Below are 18,329 nucleotides of genomic sequence, written 5' to 3'. Positions count from 1 at the left end.
AAATGGAATTCAATGCATCCAAGGTGAAAATGATTGAAAAGGAAAACTGATTCCTATAAGTGGTAATATTTAAACCGTACTATTTTCGAAAATTGTATTTAATCCTTTTCTGTTTATTTCAGGCAGGTTGTAAATTTATGATTAAGGCTACACGAGCCTTATTATTTTCTTAAATTATGTTTAATCATTTTCAGTTTCATTTTAGGAAGTATTCTGGTGAGAACAACAAAATCAACAAATTCATTGGACTTATTTATGTATGTAGGCATTAGGATATAATCGTCAAACACTGCAGTGTTTAATTAGGAAGCGTTAGATTTAAGCGAATTTTTAATATAATTACGAGCGCTCCTATAGAGAGGTATTCTTAGTAATATAAGTATGTAGGACAAATATGCAATTGCATATTTATTAATTACAGATCTGTAATCAAAATCAAAATTAAAAAATATTGAGATAGGAATAAAAAGCAAAAATCTACGTAAATATATGTATAGATAAGTAGATAGGTAGGTAGTGAATAAAAATAATGCTCCTTTTGTTGTTCGTTTGCACAACAGTCGAGACGTTTTGCAAATGTGCACCAAGAGGATGATGTTATTGAATAAAAATAAAAATTTGCATAAATGGAGGGTGGATGGGATGAGGTAGGGCGGGTCTCCACCCGCAGCAACCTCCCCGTGGTGAGACCTGGGCAATCGTTATTATTTGATGACTAATTAATAACTGTATCATTATTTCTATGGTATATTTATTAATTATGCAGCAAATAATACGAGCGAATTGGCTGCGAAAATGCTTTTTTTCTATTTAATCGCTGTTATATTTTTTTCAGGAACTATGTCTTTAAGATTCTGAAGTGTACCACATTGTAAATACAATTTTATGGAAAGAAAATTAATAATAATGAATGCATGGTCAGTATTGTTTAATTATGTACTTATACATATAGCATTCATGTGTCATTTAGGTATTTGCGAAAGGTAACGTAGTATAGCATGCCGTTAGTTGGATGCAATAATTCAGGTGACGCTTAAATCAGTTTCTGTTCAGCTTGATTTTCGATCAAACATGGCCTGTTTTACCGATACGGAATTCGGAGTTCACCTTATTTTACCCAAATCGTCAAAAAGTTAGACAATATTGAAATTGGCGTCTTCTTTTCAAAAAAGACTCAAACTACTCGACAAGTTATCGATTGATTTCTCGAAACATGGGGCTGGTAAAACAGGCACGATTATCATACTATCTGTGCTCTCTGCAGATAGATCTAATTTCATCTGGGGTCTTTGGGACCCCTGAAAATCATGATCCCTCGAGAACAAAGCCATGTCTGGTCTTCTTTTATCTGTAGTCGCTGATTCACCGAAGGATGCATGCAGCCATTTTCGCCTTATTTCTGGCAACGGTCGTTGACAGATAATTTCAGTCGTCTGCTCTCGATGCGTGCGATGATGTAGCTAGTATAACCTTAAGGAACTGAGTTGTATATGTTTAAACAAAGTGTAAAGTCATCGAGATAAAAAGACGCTACTGCGATGGACACTAAATCCGAAAACTTAAAAACAAACGAACAGATCATAGAGGAGCTCACGAAAGATCTAGAAGGTTCTTGTATCAAGGTAGATGAAAACTCCGCATCAAAAGACAGTAATGCAAAGTCAATAGTGAACAATAGCAATTTAGCGGACGATCCTTGTAAACTTGTCACAGACGACAGTGACAACGATGTCGAACACAAAACAACCGATAAACACGAAGTTCCAAATGATTTTGTCGACGAGGAGTTGTTAAAAGATAGAGAAGTTGGACTTTCTGAAAGCGAAAAAGAAGTTTGTATACTTATAACTCACATTTGCGTGTACCTACCTGCATGTACACCTAACACTAATCTTGCATGCCTTTCCAGCTTCTCAAAGAGGAGGCTGAGCAATTGAAAAACAAAGGAAATGATTTTTTCAAAAAGGGAGATTATACAGAGGCGATATCTATGTATACACAAGGATTGCAGACTTGTCCCTTAGCATATGACAAAGAAAGATCCATTTTGTATGCCAACAGAGCTGCTGCAAAGTCTAAATCTCTGGTAATGTTATTTGATCGGTGGAATATCATTAACAAGATTCCAATTGGAAGTTTGGAGATAAAGTTCTATTATTAATCTTCTATAATTTAAATAGGATAAAGAATCAGCAATATCTGATTGCACAAAGGCCATAGAATTGAACCCAAGTTATGTGAAAGCCTATGTTAGGAGAGCTCAGTTGTACGAAGAAGCAGAAAAATTAGATGAAGCTCTAGAGGATTATAAGAAGGTGCTAACGTTCGATCCAGCACATACGGAAGCAAATTACGGAGTTCGGGTAATTGCGACGAAATGACATCCTTTTCTAATTAATAATTATCGTAAACGCTAATCGTTCGTTAAACGTTTCCAGAGATTACCTCCATTGATCCAAGAAAGAAATGAAAAATTGAAAACTGAAATGCTCGGAAAACTGAAGGACTTAGGAAACATGGTTTTGAAACCTTTCGGACTTTCCACGAATAATTTCGAATTGCAAAAGGATCCAAATAGCGGTGGTTATTCTGTAAAGTTCAATCAGAATCAAAGTTAATAGATTTAATATTATCGGTATACGTTCCAGAGGGATGAACTTGAACGCGTGTCACAGAACATATTTATAAATTGTGTTAATTTTACTGGAATGCTGTGTGCTGCTCGTTAATTGTAATAAAAATGAAAATGTCACGACGATAGCTATTGGACGGAGATATTGAGATTGGTACAATTATTATTTCGATTATTTGCTTATACTTTCCATGCGATACATTTTTACGTTAAAATTTTGTTTCGTACAACAAACGTTTATCGTTGTTTTTTTAATTTCAATTCTTACCATCAACAGCGCTGCGAGATAAGACCTGTCACGACCGATACAGTAGGACGTGATAGGAAAATGGTAAGGGGCTGTAAAGCTCGGCAAGGCTCGAGACAAGAAAAATAAAAGCATTACGCGATTGATGAATCCTATACCCTGTCCATGGCTATACCTCGTGCGTGCCTTTAATATCGCAACTACTGATCAAATGCAAATGTTATTAACGGTAAATGGTAAGTACTTTTCTACGTTTTCGTACACGCAATAATACCCTTCACATTATTTGCTTGTTTCGTACGCGTCTGTCCGCGCGTGCGATAAGTTTATGTACGAAAGCGTGTCGTTTGTTGTATTGCGTTGATTTAATGTAACCATGGTAATTGCAATTTGTAAATTGTAATTAGTAAGAAAAGAAACAGTAGGACATTGCATTTCGGCGAATTTGCATTTTTCTAAATCGCATAAATGAAATATGTTGGAAATGTTAAGTAAATACGAAGGAATACAAAAGACACGATGAAAATATAAGTTTATATCCATAATTTCTATACATTTTTTCTCGCGTATCATAGGGGTAGTTTGCCACTCCTTTTCCAGCTCAGTCTCGTTCGTTTTCTTTTTGTAACTGGGAATTCTCTAATCCCAAGTTGTAATTCGTTTCGACGAAACACATTACCGTGTATTGCCATCACCGAGATTCCAACAGGGACGCGCACGCGTATCCACGCGATACTTGGTATCAGAGGGATGCGAACAAAAGGAAAGGAATAAGTGTACGTGTGTGTATGTAGGCTGAAGAGGGGGATGGCGAGAAGAAGAGGAAAGGATGAGAGCGAGGCAGTGGGTCCGAGGGTAGTACGCGAATAACACATAAACGGGGTGAACGGCGCTCGCAGCCGAGTGGCGAACGATAAAGGGTATATCGGTCGATGGAAGGTACATAGATAGCAGTAGTGATCGTTGAAGCGAGAACCGTGTATCGACATTAGGCGGTGTCCTGTCTGTTCTTGTGAAATAGAAAACCCTCTGAACGAGGGAGAGGGTGGAAGTAAAGGTCAAAGAAAAGGGGAAAGGACAGTAATCGAGCGAAAGAGGGTGGAGATAAAAGAGAGAGGAGGAGGGGAAACGGGACGCAAGACGGTCGAAAGTAAAAATAATTAAAAAAGAAAAATAGTAAGGGATGAGGGTGAACATCGTATTCTATATATCGTCAAATTTTTCTATGTATCTCGGAGCTAGAACGAACGTAAGATCGAGGATGAGTAGCAGGGGTTGCGAAGGCGATATTAACTCGAGGGTGGTTGAGTAAGCAGGCCTGCTGGCTAACGAAGAAGCGGAGGAGGAGTCCGCTACCGCCGCCGCCTACGCCTACGCGGCGCGCGAACACGTCGAGAACGCAACGCACCCGTAACCCACAGCTTTTATGTAAATCGATAATTCGAGTAGGACGCGCGGCGACAGTGTGCTACGACGTTCTAGTACAAATAACATAGATCGAGTGTTATCGTCGAGAAGAGTGACAGAGAAAGAACGGCGACTCGTCGTCGCCCGGTCGCGTTCCGTCGCGTTAGAAAGGGGGTTGTTTGCACGCACGCGTTCGGCTGGTGTAAACGCGACACCGAGTGCTCGGTCCTACCGACTAATCGTTTGCCTTTTCTCGTGTCCGCGTCTAGAGGACCGGTGTCTTACGACCGGTACCGTCGTACGATCCGCTGACGAACGATGTGCAACGTATCGGAGAAAGGGGTAAGCCGTAATCCGTAGCCGGGCGGCGAGTTTAATCGTGTACGTGTACGATATGTACGTGGTCTCGTGTCGACGTTTAACGATCGCTCGGAACCTCGAATTGGGTCACTTTCACTGCCACTTTGCTATGCACGCGCTTTTACGCTCGCCCGCACTAATCGCGCCACGTAATTTTATTTACTTCGAACCCTCGTTTCGGTGGGTATAGTTATCGAATCGCAGGGTAGAGCATCGGTGTAACCATTCGATTGCGTGACGTAAGTGTTTGCAGAAAGAAATTTCCTACGAAACTCCGTCGCCTTTTAATCTTGATCGTTTTCTTCTCGAAGAAACGCCCTTCGAAACTTGATTATCGTTTCGCGTGTTTCAACTTGAAATACCTATTCACCTATATATCGTTTGCAATTACTTCCAATAGACCGCACCAACGCTTCGACGGCGAATCTAGGTAATACTTTTCGATCGAAATTCAATAATCTCTCGCCTTTTTTTATCGTATCAGCAACAAAGTTCGTATTCAAAGCGTATCTCGTTCGGGGTCAACGATGGTCGAGACGAGACGAGACTAGAGGCTTCCAAAGGCGTAACCGATCGCGAAATATTCTCCTAGGGATCATTGAAATGGTCCTGGTACTCGAAGTATTCAGAGACACGTGGGTCTGAATAATTAACTGTACAAATATTTTCGCGTACATTAGGCAAAGTTGCACGTGCGTTTCGCGCACGTGAATGCGTGTGCGCGTGTACACTGTCAGACACCGAATGAACATATTTTAATCTTCCCTCTATATTTTATCCTACGTAAAGCCGTTTGGCATTGAAACGCGAGACGCGAAACATTTCGCATATCGATGAATCTTACGTAACGCATCTTGTCTTAACGAAAGTATGAATTTAATTAGAAAGAAATTGATCGGTACACGCGTTCGTAGAATTTTTAACGACGCGATGAAAATCGGTAAATACAGTTGTTTCAGTCGAGAACGATGAGGAACCAATTGCGTAATTCGCGACGCAAACGATGGCCACTGCGTATAGGATTGTTCCTCGTCTACGTACTGGTCCAGTACGTAACATCGGAGAATGTGACCGAGGAAGCGGTCTCCTATCCGGATACCACGGAGCAGGAGGTCAACTCGACGGTAGAATCTACCTCGGAGTTGCCAATGATCGCGGAGGAAACGAATATCGAGCCACCGAAGGCGGAGAAACCGTCGAAATCAGAAGAAAAGCCGTCGCGAGGAAAATCGGGGAAGGTGCAGGGACAATCGCAAGAGGAAATACGGGGGAAAGATGCGGGATTGCATTCACTGAAGAACGTTCCAAGAACAACAACGGTGAGACGCTGAACGCGGTATTTTCCTTTTATATCTTCCGCCTCTTCTGAAAATCCTGCTGTTTCCGCTTTTTCTTTCGAACGAAACGGTTGCGAGAGCTGAGTTGAACCGTAGCGCCTACAAGAGGTATTCGTTATTCGAGATTTTAGGTGCCGACGACGACCACGATGAAATACGAACGCGCCACTTGGAGACCTCGACGGGAAAATTGTTCGCCACCGGCCATCGAGCAGTTTCCGCGACCTTTAATGGGCCCAAACGCTAGAAAACACGGTGGACTGATCATCCATATCCTAGTCGCAGTTTACACGTTTCTTGGCCTGGCCATCGTCTGCGACGATTACTTCGTCTCCAGTTTGGACAGAATCTGCGAAGGTAAACGAACGTTCTCCCTTCGAAGCTGATCGGTTTTTCTTATTCGAAAAATATTTGCAAACTCCGATATCATCTGCTGATGGAAACGTAATAAAACGCCTTACAGGGGGGACGCGGATGGGCGACGGATGATTGACGTCTGTCGCATTATAGCGCGTGCGTGTCTCACGCTCGATCTTTCAAATCTATAAATATGAAACGATGGTCGATATTTTATTTGCTCGCAGAACTACGACTGTCTCCGGATGTCGCCGGTGCAACCTTCATGGCCGCCGGTTCTTCGGCCCCGGAATTGGCGACCGTCGTGATCGGCGTCTTCTTCGCCAAGGACGATATCGGGGTAAGGGAAGCTTCTTTCATTTCATTAACAGGAGGAAATTAGTAATGGTTCGTGACAGGTGAGCGGAGTGATCGGTAGCGCGGTGTTCAACATAATGTTCGTCATCTCCATCTGCGGGCTGTGCACCACCACGGCGTCCAAATTGAACTGGTGGCCTCTCTGTCGAGATTGTTTCTTCTACGCCGTTTCGATACTCGTGATGCTCGGTACAATTTACAACGAATCGATATCTTGGTAAGATAAAAAAAAGCATATTTATTTATTTAATCATATACGGAGGGAAGACCCTTTTACATACAAGAAAATATAACGATTTCAATATTATAGGACGGAGTCTCTTTTCATGTTGATCATGTACGGCGTCTACTGCGTCGCGCTTTCTTTCAACGCGAGACTGGAACGCTGGGCAAAATCTTACGATATACCCTTCTTGCCAAAGGACGACGAACCTGCGGAAGAGAGCGCCCTGGTTAGCTATAAATCGTTACAGGAGGATCGATTATCTTATACGGGTCCGAGTTCGCCGGTCACGGATCAGTTCGATAAAATGCAGGAAGGTAAACGAAGGAGCCACGATTTTCCAAAATCTTCTCTGAATCATTATTCCATTCTCATAGGAGAAATAGGAGGAACGGCAGGAGCAGCCGGACCACCGGGTGGTCCCGAAACGAACGAACCTCCGACCCGGAAACAGCCGGAGTATTACAAAGCGAAAGAGCCGGATCCTAACGAAGTATCCCCGTTGGAAAGGCCGACCGACGGAAGCCAATGGTCTCTGTTCACCTGGGGTTTGGTTTATCCGATTCATTTCTTGTGTCGAGCCACCATGCCCGATTGCCGACAAGAGAAGTTTCGAAACTGGTATCCCTTCACGTTCTGCGTGTCCATGGTTTGGATCAGTTTCTATAGTTACATCATGGTGTGGATGATCACGATCATCGGTTAGCGGCTTTCCTCTTTGTCCGAAGCTTTCTTCGATAGATCTGAATTGCTTCTTTCGTTTCGTAGGCAGTACTCTAGGTATACCGGACACGGTGATGGGTTTGACGTTCGTCGCGGCCGGTGTCAGCGTGCCGGACGCGCTCTCCTCGTTGGCGGTGATCAAGGAGGGCCTGGGTGACATGGCGGTGAGCAACGCGGTCGGAAGTAACGTGTTCGATATACTGGTCTGTCTGGGACTTCCTTGGTTCATCCAGACGGCTATGATTCAGCCGGGTTCGCACGTGAACGTCACCAGTCGAGGTAAGTTGAAAAACAGGAGAGTAAGTGTACGTGTACTTGAATGTATTGTTCTCCCGATTTTGTTCCGCCACCAGGTTTGACGTATTCCACGTTGTCTTTGTTGTCGACGGTGGTATTCTTGGTACTGGCAACCCACTTGAACGGCTGGAAGTTGGACCGACGATACGGAGTGGTATTGATGCTTTGGTACTTGGTGTTTATCGTGTTCGCCTCGCTTTACGAGTTAAACGTTTTCGGCGAGATGAATCCTCCCGTATGCAAAAGCGCCTTTTAAACGGACGCGACTCGACGTTACGTGTTCATCGGTACGCGTTGTATTCGTTCGATAAAACGCGATGCTTTTCTTCCACCCTTTCTCCCCGTCCCTATTCTATCTCGACCTAGCCTACTTCTTACTCTCGTCCTAGCCTACTTCATCCCTTTTCCTCGTTTCTTTATCTTGGAAAATTCTACCGTTGCTTTGAATTGGAATCGAGAAATACAGAAAAGCTAAAGCGAGGAGAAAAAGCGGTCGATTCGTACCGTTTTGCCTTGGAATTGAAGCGCCTGGCCGGATAATAAACTGGCGCGACGCGACGTGGTTTTGTCGTTCACGCGGGAATAAACCGGGTTGGGGGAAGGTTGATAAGACACTATTAATTTCGTCGGTGCTCGTCGCGTCGTAATGATAAACTGTCGCTTCCAGCGGTATCGATGTTATCGAACGTCTTCTTCCAAAATTAAAAAATAGAAAAAAAAAGAAAACGAGAAGGTGTAAATCGTTGAATATGCGCGCCGTATGCGTGCGTGAATTTGGAATCGCTTAAACGGACAATACATTAATCAGTATTAAGAGGAACGATCGAAGGTGTAAAGGGTTCGTTTGGCGATGTAGCGTGGACGCAGAGAGAGATCGCAACGTCGATCGCGCGATTCGATCTGGTCGGATATAATAAAAAAATAAACGCGATCGATACGACTCTCGTTGACCAACGCGATTAATCTAGCTCGTAGCCGTAGCCGTAAACGTTACGGGTAGCTGTGTTCGCCTAAATCTAGTTTAAATAATATATTATACACGTGTATAGAAACTTTCTTCTTCCTTTCATCGTTTTATACTTTTTTATACTTTCTGCTCGTTCGACTCTTCCCCGTTGTTCCCTACCGTATCGGGCAGTTTACGAATAAAACAAATACTCACCAATTATCTCCTTTAGAGTTTCGTCGAAAGTCTTTCTCGCTAAAATGAATCGCACGATTAGGGAATTATCGCGGTAAAACTTTTTCAACGCGATTCTCCTCGCATTGTATCGTAAGATAAGCCACGCGTCCTGGCTCGTTTGTAGCATTAGCGATCATCGCTCTCTGTATTCGAGCCGTACACGTATTTTATCTGATTAGACGCGCGTAGTCAGCAACGAATAGGTAGATACGTTTAGGAATAGGGTCGGTTACGCGGGTAGCTGGCTATGAATACGACGGACGCACAATGTTTTCCGCGATCAACGACAACGAACCGGTCTCTTCGATTTTCTTTAAATTTATGCATAGACTCGTTTGTCCGTCCGCGTGTTCGTTCGTTCGTTCGTTCGCTTTCGTCCTTCCATTCGTTCGTTCGCTTTCGTCCTTCCATTCGTTTCCACCTTTCTTCCAACGAGCTCCAGAATATTTTCCAAGTATTCTATTCTAGAAAATTATTTTACCATCGAGGATCGTTCCGATAGCGAGAAAATAGCTTGGAGGAACGAAAGGCCTGAATTCTCGCTAATTCGAAAAATAAGTCTGCAATTCCGTAAAGAAGCGCCTTATCGATCGCCATCGAAAGATAATTAATACTATAAACGACCCGAACGCTTTCGTACTTCCATCCGGTTCGATTGAAATTTATTTTTCTACGGTATCGAGCTCGTCTTTCGAAAAACATCGTAAATTATAGAGTAATTTATTCGTTTCTTCTTCGTCTTCCTCGTCGTTCCCTCTTCTTGATTTTATTTCGCCCGTCGTCTCTGTTCGAGCAACGGATGGCTAAAATTGTAAACGAAGTAACGATTGCCGGCCGGTTGAGTAAAGCATCGAACGGACAATCGTGAAAATAAGAAAATATAATTTCCCGCGATCCCGATGCGGTGGTTGAACGGACCAACGAGCAAGGATCGAGAAGAAGATAGGCGCAATAGTGTCGAAGGATCGGTTCGTGGGGAAGTCGAGAAAAGGATGAAGCTTGAAAGGAATGCGCGAATTAAATCTTCAACGAGCACGAACGATAAACAAAAGAGACAATAATTAACGCAGCCTTATCCGATGAAAGTATCTACAAGGTGTTACGCTGCGCGATCCTCGAGATCGATAAGCGAGGGGTAGTTTCGTTTCGAAAATTCCGCGATCCGTCGCCTCGCGTCGATCGCGATCCATGCTGCTTCGTATACAGTAGACTCTAGTTATATTGCCATGCGAGCAATTTGTTCTTCACGCAATTTTTCAAGCACACTAGTAGTCTACGAAAACGATACACTTTTATCTCTCCTCCTTTTCCAAACGAAAGCTTGGAAGCATCACGAATCTTCACCCCCTACAGCTGCGTCTGCGGCGATATAACCAGAGTCCACTGTACTCTAGTCGATTTTCGCGACAATCGAGGCGGCAAAGAAACGAAAAAGGATTGTGCAGACGTTTTAGCGTAAACTTTACGCATCAATGTATATGTACGCGCACGCGTCTCCTGTCGATGCAGTTAGATATGCAGCAAAGGTGCGGCACGTGTGCGCACACACATACCCGTGCATACACGTTACGTATACATAAAAATAGTGTAAGATAAGAAGCTTAAATTTTTATGATTGTCGAACGTGTTTGTTCACTACGTTATATCGTTAGCGCTTCAGGCGAATTGATACGTACTTGGTAGCGTAACGAGGTGCTCGAATCGATCGATCGACCGAATCGATTCCAATTACACGCGTGTACATACGTGAAATGGAAAAAGAAAGGGAAGGGTGGAGGATAAGCCGCGATTGAACGAAAACGTTATTGTAAATTAGGCGATCGGTCGATGGACGAACGAAACGACGCGTTTCTTGTCCGAGCAATTAGTACGTTCGAAAATTGGTGATTATATATCGACGAAAAGGCTGCCGTTGTCGCGATCAATTAGTAGTATATATATCTATATACGTATATTATCTTAGGTAGATTATCTTTAGACTGTGAGAATACTCTTTAGCGCAACTGCGATCAATTGTTGGGTGCCCTTAATACGCGTAGCTCGTACGAATCAAAGTCAATACCATATGTTGTATCGAAATCCACGTACCCGTCCTTCGGACCTATTTATCGTCCGCCAATTTTCGAACGAGCGATCAACGAAAAGGGAAGAGAACATCTTGATAAAGAGACGATAACGCGTCGTTTAGTCGAAATCGGCCCGATTCACTCGGATCGTTCACTTGATGACCGTAGATTTTATATCGTCGCATGTACACGCGTATACACCTACGCATGTATTCATCTATGTATACACGTTATGTATAAGTATACGTGTCGTGCGTTTAGTTGGCCTCTGCATCGTTCATCCCGTGGGAATACATGTTCGACAACAGGTGGGCAAAATTTTAAGGGGTGATTCTAGGGATGAAAATAAAACGAAAATCAAGAATAACGAAATAGCGTTTGCGGCTTTGTTTTCCAGTAATTAACGTTAAAAAATTCGAGTAAAAAGCGCCTGAAACCTGCAACCCGTTGACCTGACGTTTCAGGTGCTTTTTACTCGAATTTTGAAACGTTAATTACTGGAAAACAAAGCCGCAAACACTATTCTTGATTTTCGTCTTATCTTGATTCCTAGAATCGCCCCTTAAAATTTTACCCATCTGTTGTCGAACACCCTGTATCTGCCGGTATCTTGTCCCAGCGAATAGATGTGTGTCCGGGGTACAGTTTGGAAAATGACTTCGTTTACGCGGTTTTTCCTCCCCTTTGTCCGAGCCAGCGATCTGTGGTCGTTTGTCGTTTTTTCTACGTTAATGGCAGCGTCACATTTTCGTAGACCTCGCACACGATTTTCGAACGCTTCGCGCGTTCCACGTTATTGCCGCGTTCTACAGGAATTAAGGGTCGATATCGATCGGAAAGGGATGAATTTAGGGATGAAGCGTTCCGTATAGAATAGCGGCCCCGATCGAAAGCATAGAATCGCCTAGCATTTTATACCACGTTACGTGTTAATTTACACGACATAATAACGCGTAGCACGATCTTCGTCTGTTACAAAGTAGATTTAGTAGATACGGATTACGATTTAAACGATCAACGAACGACTCGAGCGAAGATAGAGAACGCATTTACAACGAACCCACTGCTTTTCCACTTTCTTCGTGTGGATAAGCGACAAAATTGCACTCGGACGTAATTAATTCCTGGAGAATCGCGAACCGAGCCTCCCTCTGTTGACATTGACATTGTTTCTCTCGTTGTTAGAAAAATACTTCCAAGACAGTCCTAACGCGTCAATACGTCTAGTCATAGTATATTATTACAGCGTTATGTAAATAATTGTTTTACCAATGTCCTAAGGAAATAAAATAAATATAAATATAAATATATAAATGTACGAACGAATGAATTGTTAAGAAAGTTGTTGAGAAGGTAAGGGTAACTGAGGCTGGGGAGGATAAGAAGAGCGGTGAACGAGTTATACCGATCAATTTATTAATATAAGAAAAAAAGAAATATTAAATCGGAAAGAACAATTTTTATTTCACACCGCTCTTCTAACTTTTTGATCGTTTCAATAATAATCGACGTGTCGATGATTATCGATCATTGAATAGAAGATACACGTTTCGTTTGGCCGCTGTTTTATTTTCGAATAATTTATCTTTATTCTCTTGGTAAATGAATATACAAAGTTTACATCTAGTTTACTTGCTTATACGATGCGTCGAATAATATTGATACGTTGTGACGATAATAATGTCGCTGTTATGATCGCGCATACCATTTTTCTTTTTCTCTTTGCTCTGTATCCGAACGAATCGCGTTTTGTATGGAACAACAATGCGGAACAGGAGCATTAATCACGGGGAACGATTAGAAAAGACATGAACGATACGCAAAAACACCACGTTCCACCGAATTTTCTTTTCCCCCACGTTCTTTTCTTATTCGATGTACATTTTCGATTAAACAGAAGAAAACTGCTTTCTTTTTTTCGATGAAGCGTTAAAGAAATAGGGATATAACGCAGTTTCGGTGGAACCCGGAGATAAAGAGCGAGCGACGCCGACGAAAATGGGTCGAGTCGAGGGTGGGAAATGTTACGAGTCAAAGAACAAGAGAAAAATGGAAGCTTTTCCATGGGAATGAATAGCTTTGGTATCGAGCTCCGTGAGTATTCGAGAGCGCGCAAAGCGATAGCGTTTAACTGCGAATTAGAATAAATACCAAGGTTAGTCTAATCAGTCTTTATACAATTATTCGTACATATCCGTTTCATTTTTTTTTTTTTTTCGCGCCTTTCGTCGCTTACTTCCATCGTATATCCTCGCTCTTTGTCTCTCGCCTTGGCCACGAATTATCATTCCGCTCTGAATTATTTACAACCTTCGGAGGGATCGTCGACGATGAACGGGTTGAATGAAACGCTCATTCACGCATACCCCGCATTTTCACACGCAAACGTACGCACATTTACTCTTTGACCCCCGAAGCATCCCGATGATCCCCAAGATTCTTGTCGATCCTTTTCGCGGAAACTACCCCCTTCGGACCTTTCTGACCGTACAGGTTTGCGCGCATTTCGCTTCTAGCCGGATCTAAAACGAACAGAATAGCAAAGACGCTTGACGATAAACGGTAAAAAAATATTTCTGCGAGTCGCAGCATCGATATGATCCGAGTTGTCTTCTTTTTCTTTTTCTTCCAAAACTTTGTTGCTTACGCTTTCGTTGCTATTGCTGTTGCAGTTGTTATTGTTCTCAGTGTTTCCTCTGCTTCTATCACTCTTCCTCCGTTGATGATGATGTCGATGATAGCGATGATAATGACGAGCACGCCGACGACCGTTAACGAACGCGATGATACCCGCGAAATGGCAAGTCGAACGAAACGTAAATGAAAAAAATCAATCGCGTTGCATCGCTCGAAATTGATACACCGTCTAATTACTCTCGTTCTACATTACACGCGGCACGATACGTTACCGAAGTAACGAGTGGTCCTTCCGTCGTGATATGTTTTCCATCGATCGCAACGCGATCGTCGTTTCGTTCCCTTTTTATTAATTATCTACTCGATCGTCGACGCGTTTTCTTTTCTTACAATTACGCTTAGGTATAATCTGTCCCACAAAGACGAAACCGAGATTAACGCGATCGCACGTTTTATATCGTATCGACACATTCAGAAGAAGGCGTTTAGATTGGGCGCGTGTACGAATGTGTTTCGCATGGAAAAATATTTTCAAATACAGTGAAAGCTTTATCGTTTGCAGGTTCATTTAAGCTTTCGATCGAGAAACTCGACACCATAAAGCTTTAACTGCACCCGTATCGATGCTTTCTGATCCTAGAAGAATAGATTTGAATCTTTTCCGATTTGTCGGAGGAGAAATTTGTCTAACCGATCCTACCGAGGACGAGGGATGGGGATTATAAAAAGTTTCAAGCATTTCTTCGCTCATCAAACAAAGATTTTACGAGGTTCGAGCAACTCCGTGTTCGCTAAACTCCTTTCACCGATTTTTCTACTATTCGCGACGATATCTTACACGCGGTCCTATTACTTCCACGAGGGCTAATTCGTTCGTGAAAAAATAAGAAAATATCTATGAAGGATATCTATGTTCGTTTGGCTCGCATCGAGGAAAGGAAGGTTTCCTTGCGATAGAAAAAGCGTTCGATTCTGTTGGCGTCTGCGAGGCCGAAACGTGCTTTCCTCTTCCGATCCTAGCTGTCGGTAGGACGCCAGGCGTCCTGACGGATCGGAAACGCGAAAGCCATAAGGCTACGTCGGTAGCGGGTTCCGATCGATCGCCGATATATTCGGTTAATCGATCGGAAACAGGAAAAACTCGAGAAAGCTGCGGGTATCCGTCTTGTTTCGAAAGCCAAAACGGACCGGACCGTCTAACAATCTAACCGATCTACGAGATACATCCGACGGGAACGTTTCGAATTCCGAGTCCGTTTCGAAAAAGTGCGTAAAAAATACGATTTAAATTTCTACGAGCACGATCACGTATAAAAAGACAGCTGTACAAGTTCGGTTTTCATTCGATGCTCCAGCGAATCGCGATCTCGATTCCGTCTTTGTTTTAGGAAATACTACGGGAAACGCATTTGTACGCACCGGGTTAAAGTGTTTCGATTTTCTCCGTTCGAAACGACCGCAAGGTAGTGAAAAATAAATTTGTCGCATTTGCTTGAGCTCCGTTTAGTTCGAAACGTCTTCAGACGTCTACGTATTGTTCAGAGGCGATCGCGTTAGTTGAAAAGAAAGAAACGTAAAGAAGTCTAAACTGCTAATTGCTTTCTATCGACGAATCTGTCTTTCGCTAATTGGTGCATTATGACCTTAAGAACAGCGTCGCCTCTTGTCTAACGCGATTTAGAAACACTTTGTACGCGCGAATACATCTCGTTATCCGCATTATATCTTGGAAGGAAGAACGGTCGTTTTCGATATACACGCGACGAACAGAATATCCTCGTTGCGTCGATATTGTACAGATTCGTTTTTTCTTTTTTTTCTCTTTCGATTCCTTAGTCGTCGTTAAGGTGGCGAACGTTATCGTTCGTCCGCGCATCTCCTCCTACCGATCGTGTATCCTTCGATCCCGTCTAGAAGATAAAATTGCCGAGAACGCGAACGCAAACGTGAAAGAAAACGCAAAGGCGATATTTCGCTTGGATATCGCAGACAATGGATCGCAGAGGTGGATCGCAAGAGAAGAAAGCGGGTGCTTTTCGAGCGCTCGAATGCTCGCGGAACGGGACGAGAGAACGTGGCAGTCGACGAAATTAAGCGAATATCATGGATATCCAAAGATCCGCGCGAGTATCAATGGCAGTAACCCGTTCTTTCTCGAACGCTTTTTAACAATCAGCGACCAATCGCATCGCGAACTTACATGCCTACAGATTAATACTAGTTAACCGGTCGCTTTGCGACCAACCCTTACGCTCTATCCTTTATTCATTCTTTCGTTTCCTCTTCTCTCCTTCTTTGTCGTGTTTTTTAACTTCAAACGACAATCCTATTTACAAAACGAAAGGAGAAATAAATATACATTAAAAAATAAATAAAATTAAGAGGACGTACGACGAAGATCGAATAGGTTTCCCAAGATACTTGTCTCGTTGAAACGAAACGAAATGAAACGAGTAAGATCAATAGGTGTCCGAAGAAAATTTACAAAGAAAAGTTACGTTTCAATTCTCATCGCTTCGCCTTCGCTTGATCCGTTCTACCCGTTGAGCGACGTTGAACGAAAGCACGGTAACGCGTAGAACTTCGAAGAGCGAAAAGGTTTCCACTGTGTCGAAAGATCGGTAGATACTTTACACGGTATCGTTAGAAGCGCGAACAGTTGTAGCGTCGACTCGCGGAAGATATGTTTGCGACGAGTCTCGTACATTTTTTTTTCTCTTTAAATACGTGTGGTTATAAGTATACATATATGTATATACGTTAGCGTTAGGATATAGATCGTCGACGCACAAACGTATCCGTTTGGTTCCTTTTTCAATTGACGAACCTGTACCACGTTACAGATCGTTGATATGGAAGAACTGCCGAGAAGTTGGGTGCTGACGAACAGTGGTATTAATAAAAATAAAAACGTAACGCGTCAGACGTTCTTCTCTTTGGTGCTTGAATTCGCGAGGGATATGATATGTAGTGGGGGTTGCGTCGGGCAAAGGGTACGAAATTCCTAGCCCTTTCGGAAACCTTTTCAGTCTTCGAAAGATCCGGAGAAGAAGCGCGCATTCTCGTCGATCGAGTGTCGCGAAAAGCAACCGCGAGAGCAAGAATAGAGTAGCGGGAAGTGAAAAGCGGTGAAAGATAGACGAAGCTGACGGTCCGCGCGTTCGATTCAATGAGGCAAACACGTGTCGGAGTCGCCGCTGCTGGCCATGGAGAAGTTGGCCGAGTCTCGATCGGTCTGTCGGATTTGAGCGGCGGCTGTCAGCTTGCCGTTGTTCTGCGGCGCTTGGGGAAACGTGTGGTGACCGGGCAGGGCGCCGGGCAGAGCCCAGGGCTGCCCGTGCATCTGTACAGGGGGGAATCTCTTGACGAAAGGGTTGCTTTGCGGGGTAGGGTGCAGAAGTCTGACACCGTTGTGATGGGAGGGTAGGGTGGTGTGAGCGGGAACGGTCGCGTGAACCTGAGGCGGAACGAAAGCGTGTCTCGGTACCGAACCGCAGCTTCCGCTCGAGCCGGCCATGTGCGAACCTGCCATGCTGTGGGAACCGTGAGGCAAAGGCATGGTGGAGCAATGAGGGAAGGTAACCGCGGGTTGGGTCGGGTAATGGGGAAGAGTCGCGGATGCCGTGTGCACGCGGACATCGTTGCTCTCCGTGAAAGACACCATTCTCATATTGGTGGACCGACCGAACGGTTCCTCGTTAGGATTCAACGGTTCCGTCAGCTTCGTTCTCGACAATTTGCGACGTATAACCACGGTCGCCTCGTTTGGATTTTCCACGATAACCGCCGGACAACCACCGGTCGCGTTCACCACCTCGCTGGCGCTAGCGTTTCCATTCACGTTCGCGTTTACACTCGCGTTTAAATTCGCGCTCGAGTTCGAACTGGAATTCGAGTTCGAGTTAACAAACAATGGCACGTGGTTCGCGTACTGCGGCGAAGCGAAGGCTTGACTGGTCCCGGCTCGACCGGTGTTCGATAAGAAGGTGGCGGTACCGGGACCGGTAGGCGGTTGCACGCCTCGTTGAAGGGAACAACTGCGCCATTGTTCTCGCGAATCTTCGCAATTCCGTTGTTCCCCGGTTAGATCGTCCACGCTGGTCGCTCGTCGCTGGCAGCTACCGTTGCTGGCATTGCTCGCGTTGCTTGCGTTACTGTGCACACCGCTCGAAGATGTCTCGCTGTGGCTACTGGTGTTACTGTGCCCGGTGACCGAGCCTGCTCCACCGCAACCGGTCACGGTATCCATCGGCGGAGAGTTCGAAGAGTCCGAACGTGGTGTCAGTTCTTCGTGTGGCATCCCCGAGTCTGCTCGACGCAAGCATCGCGGCGTTTGCCCTCCGTTTGTCTGAAACGAACCACCACTTTTTCCGTTTACTTCCATTCTGAAAATCTATCGATCCGTTTATCTTTAGTCTAGCTGTTAGCTTCATCACCTACCGTTCGCTAATTGTTACGCGCGTGTCTCGTAGAAGGATTTAAAGCGCAAGGGTGAATCAGAGA

General features: G+C 44.0%; 3 protein-coding genes across 12 annotated transcripts in view; 2 read left to right on the top strand and 1 right to left on the bottom strand.

The window, feature by feature from the left end:
- Positions 1-1,355: 1,355 nt before the first annotated feature.
- Positions 1,356-2,795, top strand: LOC114873713 (tetratricopeptide repeat protein 1). Its single transcript, XM_029182331.2, has 4 exons — positions 1,356-1,832; positions 1,910-2,086; positions 2,181-2,363; positions 2,439-2,795. Exons 1-4 carry the CDS (start codon positions 1,539-1,541, stop codon positions 2,616-2,618), a joined length of 834 nt encoding a protein of 277 aa, XP_029038164.1. The 5' UTR covers positions 1,356-1,538; the 3' UTR covers positions 2,619-2,795.
- Positions 2,796-3,457: 662 nt separating this feature from the next.
- Positions 3,458-11,560, top strand: LOC114873712 (probable sodium/potassium/calcium exchanger CG1090). Of its 5 annotated transcripts, XM_046286805.1 has the most exons (10): positions 3,458-3,818; positions 4,122-4,628; positions 5,597-5,965; positions 6,115-6,340; positions 6,568-6,680; positions 6,739-6,914; positions 7,008-7,237; positions 7,298-7,621; positions 7,689-7,922; positions 7,997-11,560. In XM_046286805.1, exons 2-10 carry the CDS (start codon positions 4,605-4,607, stop codon positions 8,194-8,196), a joined length of 1,896 nt encoding a protein of 631 aa, XP_046142761.1. In that variant the 5' UTR covers positions 3,458-3,818; positions 4,122-4,604; the 3' UTR covers positions 8,197-11,560. The 5 variants fall into 5 exon arrangements, with proteins under 5 accessions (XP_046142761.1, XP_046142762.1, XP_046142764.1 ...); XM_046286806.1 differs by lacking the exon at positions 4,122-4,628; XM_046286808.1 differs by lacking the exons at positions 3,458-3,818; positions 4,122-4,628 and adding an exon at positions 4,641-4,885.
- The window catches only part of LOC114873714 (protein tincar), a 36,160-nt gene continuing 29,389 nt past the window's right edge, over positions 11,559-18,329 (bottom strand). For all 6 annotated transcript variants that reach the window (XM_029182334.2, XM_029182332.2, XM_029182336.2 and 3 more), the window contains one exon: positions 11,559-18,174. In XM_029182334.2, the coding sequence (XP_029038167.2) occupies positions 16,993-18,174 (1,182 nt within the window). In that variant the 3' untranslated portion in view covers positions 11,559-16,992. The remainder of the gene's footprint in view (positions 18,175-18,329) is intronic.

This window comes from Osmia bicornis, chromosome 8, assembly GCF_907164935.1.
Source record: "Osmia bicornis bicornis chromosome 8, iOsmBic2.1, whole genome shotgun sequence".
NCBI classification, from domain to species: domain Eukaryota; kingdom Metazoa; phylum Arthropoda; class Insecta; order Hymenoptera; family Megachilidae; genus Osmia; species Osmia bicornis.
This window is presented reverse-complemented; position numbering and strand designations above follow the sequence as displayed.

Bases quoted from the DNA above. Each gene is read 5' to 3' on its own strand.
- LOC114873713 (XM_029182331.2), top strand. From the start codon at position 1,539: ATGGACACTAAATCCGAAAACTTAAAAACAAACGAACAGATCATAGAG. The intron at 2,087-2,180 runs GTAATGTTATTT...TAATTTAAATAG, and splicing joins CTGCAAAGTCTAAATCTCTG to GATAAAGAATCAGCAATATC. The intron at 2,364-2,438 runs GTAATTGCGACG...AAACGTTTCCAG, and splicing joins AAGCAAATTACGGAGTTCGG to AGATTACCTCCATTGATCCA.
- LOC114873712 (XM_046286805.1), top strand. From the start codon at position 4,605: ATGTGCAACGTATCGGAGAAAGGG. The intron at 5,966-6,114 runs GTGAGACGCTGA...TCGAGATTTTAG, and splicing joins ACGTTCCAAGAACAACAACG to GTGCCGACGACGACCACGAT. The intron at 7,238-7,297 runs GTAAACGAAGGA...CCATTCTCATAG, and splicing joins GTTCGATAAAATGCAGGAAG to GAGAAATAGGAGGAACGGCA.